This window comes from Pteropus alecto, unplaced genomic scaffold (assembly GCF_000325575.1).
Source record: "Pteropus alecto unplaced genomic scaffold, ASM32557v1 scaffold213, whole genome shotgun sequence".
Lineage (NCBI taxonomy): Eukaryota > Metazoa > Chordata > Mammalia > Chiroptera > Pteropodidae > Pteropus > Pteropus alecto.
In genome coordinates this window covers 3,375,280-3,388,134 of record NW_006434829.1, presented here as the reverse complement: position 1 = coordinate 3,388,134, position 12,855 = coordinate 3,375,280, and the positions used below count along the sequence as shown (strand labels likewise).

General features: G+C 61.1%; 1 protein-coding gene across 1 annotated transcript in view; it reads right to left on the bottom strand.

Moving 5' to 3' along the window:
- NCOR2 (nuclear receptor corepressor 2) overlaps positions 1-12,855 on the bottom strand; it is a 165,081-nt gene that overhangs the window by 112,467 nt on the left and 39,759 nt on the right. Inside the window, exons 5-6 of the mRNA XM_025045498.1 lie at positions 10,430-10,609; positions 6,591-6,704 (exon numbers count right to left, since the gene is read on the bottom strand). Of these exons, the coding sequence (XP_024901266.1) occupies positions 6,591-6,704; positions 10,430-10,609 (294 nt within the window). The remainder of the gene's footprint in view (positions 1-6,590; positions 6,705-10,429; positions 10,610-12,855) is intronic.

Here is a 12,855-nt window from a genome sequence, read left to right as displayed (position 1 = left end):
GAGCCGCTCAGAGATGCCCTTTCTAGGGTTTCACAATCACGTGACTGTTTCTGAGCTGCCCTGGCCCCCCCACCCCCACCCCGCCGCCTCCCTCCCCACTCACAACCCAGGACTTATTAGGAAAACAGAGACATGTAGCAGAAAGGGTTTGGTGGCCAAGAATACAACAGGCTGGACCTCTGGGCCCCGGGCCATGAAGACGAGCATTGTGCCTCTGCCAGGCCCCGCCAGCCCCCACCTGGGACCACCAGAGTCTGCTCTGAAGAGGGTGGTGGCAGGCGGCGGAGGGAGGGTGGACAGAGCTGTGGAAGGGGCCTGAGCAGGGTGTTAGCTGAACCCGGGCCACTGCATGCACTAGAAATTGGGGTACCCACAGTGCCCCGCGGGAGACGTAAGAACCTCCTGTGACTCTGGAAAGGCTGGGTGCTCCTGACTCAGCCAAACTGGGGAGACCATTCGATCTTTAGAGTGGGCCGGGAGGACAGGCCAAGCGAGTCATCATCAGATGAAACCATCCCCCAACAGCCCCCAAATCCACACCCACTCAACGCGAGAGGCCCGGAGAGAGCCCCGGGGAGCTGGGCTGACAACGGAACTCGAGGCCCAGGCTCCTGGTGTCACACACAGAGAAGGGGTGCAGAGGGCCAGCTCACTCGCCCTCGCCCAGCCCCCAGCGACAGAGAGTGAGTATGTGGGTGGGCTCAAGCTGGCACCTAGAACTAGCTCCGCCTAGAGCCCTGGGCCCGGCCCACCCAACAGAGCCATGCTCTCGGCCCCCTTCACGCAGAGCCAAAACCCGGAGACCAGCAGACTCAGAGTGTGGCTGGGGGCCAGAAACCCGGGGGGGGCGGCGCAAACCATCATCATGACTGCCATTCATTCCACTGAGCACCTCCTGTGAGCCGAGCACCGAGCACACGGCATGCGACATTCATGTTTCAACCACGCGCAACCGCGGCGTGAGGCAGACACGAGACGAGCTCCATTTTACAGACGGGGGACGGAGGCACAGGAGGAACGTCCCTCTGATCTCCGGGTTCCGAGAAGGGCGAAAGACAGGGCCGGGTCCCCTCCGGGGGACTGGCTCCGCCAGGCAGGGGAGCAGGTGCCACTGGGACGGTCACCTCAGCCCGCCCTTGTCCTGGCCACACCTCGAAGCAAGAAAGGGTCAGCCGTGGAGTCTGAAGGTGGGAGAATCCACGAGGCAGGCCAAGAAAAGGGCTAGGTGTGGGGTGGGGAGGGGACAGGGCAGCTCCCCAGACCCTTCCTGGGCACCCACTCTGTATCAAGCACCAGAGCAGGACACAGAAAGTGAGACCCGCCCCCGCCCGCAGTGGTCGTGGGCACTGAGGCAGCGCAGCATGCCCAGTGCGTGTCCTGTGTGACGGGGTGCGAGGCCCTCTCTCTGGAAAGGTAACAGGAGGCAGACGCAGGCTGAGTTTTGAAGGAAGAACAGAGGTGTGCATGCGTTCATGGGGATAAACAGCAACCGACCGCCTGGGTGAGGGGTGGTGCCAAACCCAGAAAGGGCAGGGACGGAGCGGCAGGGTCACTGGGAACCGACATGTCACACGGCTGGGCCCGGGTCTTGGATCTGGGCCCGGGGCCCACAGTGGGGGCTCCAGAAGCCTGTGTCCTAGAACCCAGCGGGGACCGCATCTTCGACCAGGCACACGGGCACCTGGGAGAAGACAGCAGGGAGGAACCCCCCCGACCGGCCAGAGTGTGGGGGGCCCAGGTGACGCCCGTCACACAGCGACGTGAGCGTTCCTTCACGTTGTAATGGCCCTTCCTCCCACTCTGCTCCTGAGCCCTGAGCTACCTGCAGCCTCTTAGGAAGCAAGTCAATTTCCAAAAGGTGGCACACTTGCCATGTCCCCAGAGTAGTCCTGAGGTTGCTGTGACTCTGCAAACACGGCCACGTGGCAGCCAGCAGCGGGGGGTGGGGGGGGTGGGGATGTCCGTGGCCAGGTGGCCTGGGTTCAAATCCGCCAACCAACCACGTGGCCTCAGGCAAGTCCCTTCCCCTCCCTGAGCCGCGGCTCCCTCATCTGTAATATGGGAGTGACGATGACACCTTCATTCGGCCGGATGAGTTAAAGTCACTGGCACGTTAAGGCTCCATCATCAAGCCCTGGTGCAAGCTGAGGGCTGGCCGTTGTCGTGACTGCCGTGGACAACTGACAAGGCCGCGGCTCACACCAGGTGGCCCCGCACGTGCAGCACGGGCTCTGCACCAGCTTCTGGCGGGAGCCCCTGGACCCGTGGGAAACTGAGGCTCAGGCATGCAGCCGGCGGAGTGCACAGCTCCAGCAGCGGGGAACGGCTGGGCTCCCCGCGGCCTGAACCAGCACCCCACTTCCTCAGGTCCCCCTACAGCGTTGTGCCCCCAGCTGCTTGGGTCCTGCTCGCAGGGGGCGGGGGAGGGGTGACCTGGGGAGCTGGGGGGGTGTCCTGCCGATTGGGCCCCTCCTTCAGGCAGGCAGGGCTTCCTGGCCACATCTGTCCCCCAGGGGCCGACGTCAGGGGTCAGCTCTGCTCTAACCCTCAGCAAGTCGCTTTGCCATCTGAGCCTTGTTCCCCTGGCTGCGAAATGGCCACGCTCACCCCGGACACCACACTCCCAGGGCTTCTGCCAGGATGGCCCGCGTGTCGGCACCCCATTAACATTCTCTCCAAGTGGGGACGAGACACCCCGGGAGAGGAGCACGGCCGGGGACACGGGTATGGGCCACACACTCAGACCAAACCCCGACTCCCTCTCACCCCTCGGCTGACAACTTCTCGCCACCTGGAGAATCCAAGCCCAACTTGTCCCAGGGCACATGGGCCCCCCAGTGTCCCCCCGCCTTGGGGAAGCCCCTCCCACAGCGGCCCTGCTCAGCAACCAGGGGACAGACCCAGGAGCTCAAGCTGCAGGGGCTCTCAGCCGGCACCCAGGGGTCAGGCGGGAGGGTCTCACTCCAGAGACTGCACTGCTCCTGCAGGGGACCCCAAGGTCCGTGTGACCAGGCCTCCTGGTGACTGCACCCGGGGCGCAAAAGGCCTCAGTCATCTGCCCAGGGAGGTACACAGAAGCGTCAGGGACCCACATGACCAAATACTGTGCCTACACCCATACAGGCACATACACATACACGCATGTGCCACACAAACAACTCGCACGCATGCTGCATTCACAAACATATGCACGAGGCATAATACACACATGCACTCAAGTCAACCTATGCATGTGCATGAAGTATACGCACACCGCGCACATGCCCTACTCATGCGAATTTGCAAGCACATGCACACAGTCACTCGCATGCATTTGCACACATCAGCCAGCCAACATGGGTGTATAAATGCACGCATAACCACAGGTGCGCCTCACACGTGCTGACTCACACACACACGTATTCACAGGCATGCACAGTCACCCTCGGGCCCACTCAGACACAGACACACACATGCATGGATGCACTAGTGCACGAATAATCACGTCACTGTCGTTGGAAACGTCCTTCCGCCTCTGTGTGTGCAGACCTAGTTCAAGGCCTGCCTCTGTCAGGAAGTCTACCTTGACTGCCCACTGCTGTGAACTCTGAATGTGAGCACCAGGCACACTGTCCCTTATTCATACATCCTTCACTAGTGCTTCACGTGTGTTTCAGAGTGTGAGCATCCTCCAGGCCTTCCACCTCCCACCCCCACACACTCCCTTTGAAGATCAAAGGGGACCCCTGTCCCCTCTCTGAGCCTTGGCCTGTGCCGTGACCCCCACTCAAATGCCCTCCTGGGGACAATGGCCCACCCACTGCTTCCGAGAAGCCTTTCCCACCCCCCGCCTGTTCCCACCCCTCGGCCCCCTGTCCGCCATCTGTGTGCACCTGCCCGGCCCCATCCATGTGGGCTACTCCTGGGAGGCAGGAAAAGCCCGGCTTGGCTGGCTCCCCTCCGCGTGCTGGCGCCTGGTCCATGCTCCCCGAATGGATAATGAGCCCGAGTCCACTGTGCAGAAAAGCCAGGCAGGCCCTGCCCAGCAGGGAAGCTGCGTTTTGCAGCCAGTGCAGCATTTAGAGACAGACCGTCTCAGAGGAACCGGCAGGGAAGGAAGGAGGATTAAAATTTAATCCTATTGATCCCCCACGGGCGGTAAGTCCTGGCTGCTCCAGCCAAAGGCAGCTGAGGGGCCCCTGCCCACCCAGCCTCCAGCCCAGGCTCAGCCCAGGCACAGACCCGCTGACCTCCACTAGGATCGGGGGCCAGTCCCCACGACCCGAAGCCGAGGACTGTTCCAGAGGGAAGCCACCCACCCATTTGTTCAAAACACATTCACGGAGCTCCTATTATGTGTCAGGCACAACCGGTTCTAGGTGTGGGGGACACAGCCCGGGAAAGAGACGATACCTGCCCCGCGGAACGTCCACTCACCACACACGGGACAAACGAACGAAACCGAACCACGTCCAGCAGGCATGGGGGGGGGGCGGGAACGACAACCAGGAAGACGAGAAACGGGGGTCGAAGGGTTTGCGGGGTTACAGGGAGGGTCAGATCGGGTCACTTGAGCAAAGAGCTGAAGGACAGAGAGCGCCCCAGCCCCGCGGGGAACGGAGCTGTGGGCGGAGGGCGCGGCCTCGGCCGGGGCAAAGGCCCTGAGGCAGGAGCACGGCTGGGTGTTCGGGGCAGAGCAGAGGCCAGCGGCCGGGCTGGGGGAGGGGCAAACAGCAGGACAAAAGGAGGACCTGGGGACGAGGAGGGCGAAATGCCTCAGATCAGTGGTGCGCCCATGGGTGGTCACTTACGGGTGTGATTATGTCTCCCCCACTATAAAGAAGATGAGTGGGCTAGGGCCAAGGTCACTGCTGTGTCCCCAGTGCCTGGAACAGTAGTAGGCACAGAGCAAGTGTTCAATCATACGGCCGCTGAACGAACGAATGAATGAATGAACGAATGAACGAACGAATGAACGAACAGGATGAGCGTGATGTACGCAGTGCACCTGTACAACAGTAAGAGCACACTGGCCCTTACTCAGTACTAGAGTACCACGTACTAAGTCATTGAACCCCACCCTGCTGGACAAGGCAGGTGCTATAATTATCATCATTTTGTGGATTAGGAACATGAGTCACAGACAGGTTTAGGTTTAAGTACTGTGCTCAAGGTCACGGAGCCAGAAAGGGCTAGAGGTGGGATCTGGAACAAGGCTGCCTGGCTAAAGCAATGTGGCCCCTTAGCGCTCCTATTGTTAGGATTGTCACATGTTACTTGGGATGGGGGACCAGGGTGTGGGTGGGTGACCAGCCCCACAGGGCCCACCATGCAGCTCCCAATAGGCTCAGTCTCATCCTGCATCTATTGCTGCTTTAAGAGGTGGAAGCGTAGCCAAATTAGTTGATCCAATAGTTCCCTGCCTGGAGCTACACCCACAGGCACCAGCCACCTGTTTCCAGGCACCAGGACGCCGGGTACTCCCCGGCCCCCATCCAAACTCTGAGCACTGATCTAGCAGCCAACGGTGCATCCCACAGCAGAGACAGCTGGGAAAGGTGGCCAGAGCCCGTGGCAAGAGGAGGTTCAGGGGAGCCAAGGCAGGGAGAAGAGAGGCCCCCCACCATTCACACTTCACTGTGTAACCTCAGACAGACAAAGAACAAAGAACAGTCCCTCTCTGGGCCTCAGTTTCCTCATCTGTAACATCAGAGAGAAGACCCAACAGCCACAGGCCTTGAGCACACTTAGAAAGAGTCAAGTATAGATCATCAAGGCCGACCTCGCAGTGGTTTGACTGGGATTACGGGGAGCGCACTGCCCTCCCAGACACCAGGACCTCCTTCGGGACAGCTCAGACCCCCGCGGGGTTCAGCCCCTGGAGACATTCTGCTCAGAGTACCCTGAGCCCCTCCCACAAGACCGAGCCCCGCCCAGACACCCAGCAGCTGCCCTCCACGGATCTGCCTGCTCTACACCCTGTGTCCAGCCACCCTAAGGCCGCCTCCAGGAGCAAACGTCAGCGGAGGCCGGTGCCGACGAATCAGACCCCGGGGTCTGACAGACCACAGGGTCACGTCCCAGGCCCACCACTTCCAGGCTGTGGCTCTGGACAACTCGCTTAACCTCGCCGGGGCTCAGTTTCCCCATGTGTGAAATGGGAGCAAGTAATGTACCTTCCCTCCTGGGACCACCCTGTAAAGAACTGGGCCCATCACGAGAAAAGGAGAAGCTGGTCGATTAGCATCTGCTGTTGTTGACAATAATAACATCGCTGTGACAGGAACTCCTGCACGAGTGCGTAAGTGACTGCCCCCGCCCCGATCAGCGGGCCCTTGATGCTTCCCTATGACCTGACACCCACGTTTTCATACTGCATCCCGCAGGCCAGCCACAGTCCACACCAGCGCCACGTCTGAGCAGAACGGGCTGCAGCCGCACCAGGATGGGTCCCCACCGCACACGGGTCTGTGTGTGTGTGTGCAGGCGGGTGACAAAGGTCCCCGTCTCACAAGCAGACGCGCTGAGGCCCGGGGAGGAGCCAGACCCTTCCAGGCGACCCTGGCAGCCAGCACAGGGCGAGCAGAAGGTGGGGACGATGACACACATACCCGGTTCTCGTCGTAGATGATCTGCACCAGGCTGCGGTGCTTTGACTCGATGGGCGGTGGTGACACGGGCTTCTCGGGCTCGGGCGGCTTCGCGGCCTCCTCCTCCAGCTGTTGCTGTGGGAAGAGGAGAGTGTGGGGTTGAGCGCACAGCGGGCGGAAGGAGCAGAGGCGGCACCCCCCCACAGCGGAGGGGCGGCCCCACGCGGCCCAGGCTGGTGGCCGCGCACAGGAAGTCAGGCTGCTAACCATTTCCTCTGAGTCACCCTCGGGAACTCCGAGCCCTGGAGAGGCCCCAGATCCCTCCACAGGGAAGGGCCCAGCCCGGGGCCAGCTCTGGCCTCCAGGCTCTGCAGCCAGCCTGCCTGGGTTCAATCCCACCGTGGGGACTTAGGTGAGTATAAGCGAGCAGCTCAACCCCACCGTGCCTCAGTTTCCTCTTCTGTAAAACGGGGCTCATTGCTGTGCCTCCCGGATACAGCTGCGGGGAGGAGCGGACGAGTTGGTGCACACAGGCTGGGAGCCAAAGCCAGCTGTTGCTACCACTTTCATCACGGGTACCATCGTCCTCAGGAGGGGCCGTGTGGACTCGGGAGCCAGGCTGTCCAGACTGGAACCCTAGTCCTACCATTCCCTGCTGTGAAACCTCGGGAAGCTGCTAAACTTCCCCGAGCCTCGCTTCCCTCATCGGAACGTGGGGGTGATGGACGCTTCTCCACGTGAGAGCCGGCGGGGAGATTACACGAGCTGATGTGTGACGCAGCGCCTGACAAGCAGCTTTTCATCACCATCGCCGTTATCACGGTCATCTGCCCTGTGGTCTTCATTCGGGAAACCTTCCTCTAAAGACCGTACGAGACTTCCCTTCGTGCCGCTGCCTGCTTTATGCCAAAAAGGGACCGTAAAGACCAGAGAGCTTAAGACTTTATGCCAAAAAGGGACCGTAAAGACCAGAGAGCTTAAGACTTTATGCCAAAAAGGGACCGTAAAGACCAGAGAGCTTAAGCCCAAGGTCACACAGGAGGCCAATGCACTGACATGCAATCCGGCATCTTGAGTGAGATCAGATACTGCTCTGTGCTTGTAATGCTCACACAGCCTGCCCATGACCTTGGAGCAAATCATCATGAACCTAAAAACGTGGCCAAGGAGAGCGCAACACAGAACACACCAGGAAATCCAGTCCTGGTTCCTGCAGGCACAGAGACCTGGCCGGTGGAGCTGAGCTGCCTCAGCCCCGCAGTGCCCCCTGTGGTGGCTTCTGGAAAAGCACCGAAATCAGGCCTGAAAGGGTCAGCCGAGCGTCCCACCCATCAAGAAGGTGGCCTCCCGAGGGGTCCCAGAGACTGCTCCCCAGCTCCCCAGCTCCCCAGCTCTGTGGCCTCAAGCAAATCACTCAGCCTCTCTGACCCTCAGCGTCTGCACTGCAGATGGGAATGCAAAATGGTGCAGCCTCGTACCTGGCAGTTCCTCACAAAGCGAAACGGTGTCACCCTGTGAGCCAGTGGCCCTGCTCCCAGGCAGACGCCAACGCATCTACGCACCCTACACACCTCACTCACTGCGCCTCGCAGAGCTGGCTTTACACACCGAAGGTCTGTGGCAACCCCGCATCAAGCGAGCCCACAGGCGCCAAAAAGATCACACGTCGCTGAAGCCTCGGATAATGACGAGCATTTTTTACCCATCAAGTGTTTTTGGATTAGGGCATGGACACCGTCGCCACACCCAGCAGACTGCCGTACGGTGAGAGCGTGACCTTTACCGGAAAGTCCGAGTGACTCGTCCTCCTGCGACACTCGCTTTAGCGAGGTGGTCTGCGACGGAAGCCGCCATCCCCGAGGTCCGGCGGTCTGTCCCAGGCCGGGCCGAAGGCGGCGCTCAAACACAAGTGGGAACACGAACGCTCGCAGCAGCAGAGCCACAGCGGCCGAGAGGCGGGCGCGACCCAGTGTCCCCGAGAGGATGGCTGGGAAACGAAATGCGGGCCCCCCACACGATGCAGCGTGACTCGGCCGGAAGGACCGAAAGGGCTGACGTTGGTGTGGAGGAACCCTGAAGACACGCCGCTCCGTGAAAGAAGGACGCAAAAGGCCACGTGCGGCGGGATTCCGTTGACAGGACGCGTCCAGATGGGGAAGCGGATGGGTGGCCGGCGGGGAGGGAGAGTGGGGAGCGACGGCTCACGGGTCTGGGGTCTCCTTAGGGGGCGATGAAAACGTCTTAGAACCAGACAGGGGGGTGGCTGCACAATACTGTGAATGTGCTAAACGCCACAGAACCGTTGTTTAAAGGGAGTGCTTTTCTGTCTTGTGAATTTTAGCTCCAAGAAAAATGCCAACATTTTAAATTTAATGTTGAAATCTAATGCTGAGCCTCACTGACCGACCCAGCTGCCGGGCCATCCCCAAGTCCCAGTCCTCCAGGCCAAGGACAGCCCAGATGCCCTCATGGGATTGGTACCACCCCGCCCCTGGCCCTGCTCGTTGGGTCCCGAACAGCCTCCAGGTCGCCTGTCACCAGCCTTCACTCCACTGCCCGTGGTGGCCCTCGATCCTCCATGGAGTCCACACTTCCTCACCTGGAGAGGACCAGGTGCGACCCTGTTCCCAGCCACAACCCAGTGTCAGGAGCATGCCACACCGACCCCACCGACAGCTGTCAGGGAGCACCTGCTGCGCGTCGGCACTGCTCAGCACACAGCCGTGACGGGGAGACGAGAAGACGAGAACCCTGCTCTTACGTCGGGGGGCAGACCACGACCTAACGAAGCAGGATGCATGTGGAGTCACACAGTGACGTCGTCACGTGTGGTGACAGCACACAGGGAGGGCAGCAAACTTTCCCTGTCAAGGTCCAGACAGGGAATATTTCGGGCTCTGCCGGCACGTGGTCTCTGTGGTGACCACTCAACTCTGCCACTACACCTGCAGAGCAGCCGCAGACAATACATAAGCAAACAAATGTAACCGTGTGCCAATAAAGCTTTATTTACAAAAGCAGGCACCGAGCTGGGCTTCCCGGGCCTCAGGTTAGAGGGTGTCTGGAGTTAGGGCTCCCACGTTAAGGCGGGGAAGCGGGGCTGTCTGTGCTGCGGACACCTGAGCAGAGACCCGGAGATGTCAGGGAGGGGACGCGTGCGAAGGACTGGGAAGGGGCAGACTATCGATCGATGACTTTTACCAATCAATATTAAAACTGATGTTATAAAATTAACATTGTATATATTTGCGTTAACGTCTCCGTTGGTTTTGACAGCCACAAGGTTTCATTTTCGCCATGCGACCCAGGCTGCCCGCTCCCTGCTCCCAGCCCTATGGGGGTCGGCGTGTCTGTGCTCATCTTCCAGACAAGGGAGCTGAGGCAGAGCCAGGGGGCTCAGCCCCTCCACACTCCAGAGCCAGGCGGTCTCCCCCCACAGCACGGATGAGGAGACTGAGGTGCCGAGGAGCACCGGCCCAGCCCACTTCGCCGGGAGGTGGCCGGAGAGAGACCGGACCCTACACAGCCCGGCTCTACAGCCCGTCCCCGCGCTGAATCGCCCTAGACAGCCCGGCTCTACAGCCCAGCTCTACAGCCTGTCCCCGCGCTGAATCGCCCGGCAGCCGTGTGGCTAATTCCAGTGTCCATCCCACTGAATTCTAATCAACGTCAAGGGCTCCATTCCCCAGCTGTGTGAGGCGCACTGTGGCCTCCACGGTGCAGCCCGAGAACGTTTCCTTCGACACAGAAAGTCCCACCAGGCAGGACAGCACGCACAAAACAGCCACGTCCAGTGTCACCGCCCCGGCCCGGGCTGCGGGACCGGGCGCACGCGGCCACCACCCCGGGGCCCGCCGCACCTGCTTCCTCTTCAGCTTGGAGATCTGCTGCTCGACCATGGTGATCTCGCGGTCCACACGGTCCATGCTCTGGATCAGCTCCTCCTTGGAGAGCCGCGGGGGCAACAGCTCCAGGTCAGGGTCAGCGCGTGGCGGGCTGGCAGGGGACACGGGCTCCAGCTTGCCCGTCAGGCCACGGTCCTGGGGCGGAGAGAAACGGACACGGGGTCCGCACGGGGCCACCACGGCTGGCCCCTGCCACACACCCCACGTTTCCAGCCCCGACGTCAGGCCCCCGGCACCTGGGACATCGGCCGTGACGGGCCCACCTCCCTGCCTTTGCCCTTCCTGTCTTCCTGCCCGTGTGCCCGTCCCCGCCCGTGACCCACACTGCAAAGGCCAGACCCTCCATCCTCCCGCAAGTCATAAAGCGTCCTTCGCCATAACACGCCTCTCTCCTCCCCCATCGAACCGATCCCCCCTGTGTCCTCCCACCGGACCCAACTCCCCGAGAGCGGGCCCCAGGCCCTCGGCCTCCACCCACAGGCTGGCTCCAGCTGACCCTCGTGGGGTTTATTCCTGATGCTCAGTCCGAACAAGCAAAGTCGCAGAATATCATGAGTGGTGCAAACTCGGTTTTGCAAAAAACACACGCGCATGGACACGCACGCAGGGAAACAAAGAGAATCGGGTGCAGAGGGGAAAAGGGAGTTCTCGGGGCAGCGGCGAGAGCAGAGTTTCCCCTTCTTTTTCTTTAAATTATTGATTATTGTTGTTATTAATGCCTGCAGCACCTGGTCTTCCTAGGCAGTCGGTCTCCCATCTAAGTACTCACCAGGCCCGACCCTGCTTAGCTTCCGAGATCAGACACCGGGCTCGTTCAGGGGGGCGAGGCCGTAGACCACGGACCGTGGCTCCACCTGGGACACAAACCCAGGACCTTCTGCGTGTAAAGCAGACGAGCTCACCGCTACACTGTGGAGCCACGTCCATGTTACTAGAGTTGTTTTCGAAACATGTGAAACAAACCAGGGAGCCCTTTACCGGGTGATCTATCCGCTCCTTCGTTCCACCAGCTAAAACTGATGAGCGCTCGCTCACCCGCGCGGCCCTCAGCTCAAAGCCCCGCCGCCTCCCGGCCCTGTGGCCTCAGGCAGACCCTGCAGTGGCTCCCAGCCTCAGTCTCCTCATCCGCACGACAGGACAAGTCCCACCTCCCCGCCTGTCATGAGGCTTGAAGGAGTTAATGTGTGCGGAGCACGCGGCTCAGAGCTCGAAATGCCGTGAGCCCCCCACAAGCACGGGCGGGGGTTGCCCTACCCCCAGACCCCCGCCCCAGGCCTAACGGGCGGGTGGAACCCAGCCCCCGCCCGTGCCATTGTCAAGGCCAAGCTGGCAGCTGCTGGCAGGGGAGGCCCCAGGAGGAGCTCCAGGCCACTGCCTTCCTGCCCCCACGGCAGCTGCACCAGAGGACAGAAGACACATTATTCCCTGTGACAACTGCAGCCCCAGGGGCTGCCAACTGCCCCTGCACACCCAGCTCGAGCCTAGCAGAGGCTGAGCCATCCTCACGGTCCCTGTCCCCCCACACGCACGTAGCCCCCACAGGTCCCACAGGGCCTGGGGGTGTCGGGGTCACACTGGGTCTGCCTCATGTCCCCCCAAGACATGGGAAGAGCTGGTGTTGAGACTCCCTAGAGCTCCGCACGCCGGGACCCTCAGGGGAGGCGCAGAAAAGGCCATGTCCCTTCCGGCCCCATCGCGGCCCTCCACACGGCTGAGGCCACCGTGCATAGGGAGCCCCGGAGCTGAGACCAGGCCCCCCTCTGCCGCTCATCCCCACTGCAGAGATGAGGAAACTGAGAGCCGGGACACAGGCCTGGCGTGGCTCTAAGCCAGCGGCCGGACGCTGTTCTGCAAGGGCCCGGTGGAAAATGCGTAGACTTCGCATTTCGGTCTCTGTCCAACCACTCGCCACCCCCGTACCGGGCAAAGGGCCACAAACGAGCGGGCGTGCCTGCATGCCAGCAAAACTTTACGTACAAAAACAGGCTGAGGACCAAGTTCGGAGCTCGCCGAGTTTGCCAACTTCTGCTCTAGGCAATTCACACGTCTTAACTCATGTCACTGTCACGAATACCCTGGGGAGTGGCAATGCCCTTTTCCCCATTTTCCTGATGAGAAGACTAAGGCCCAGCGAGGTTCAGGGAGAGGCCAAGGTCACCAGCCACAGAGCGATGGATAGAGCCCTGGCTAGGAGGGTGCCACGTGGACAGGAACTCGCCAGAGGCCGGCAGAGCCTGAGACTTGGTGGCGGGGGTTCCCATGGCAGGAACGAGGGCCAGGCCGCACACTCGCTCACGTCCCAGAACAACGTGGCCGGGCAAAAAGCAAGGGTGCATTCCCCCCAGGGTCCAAGACCCCTGAGATTAGAGACAAAACCGTGT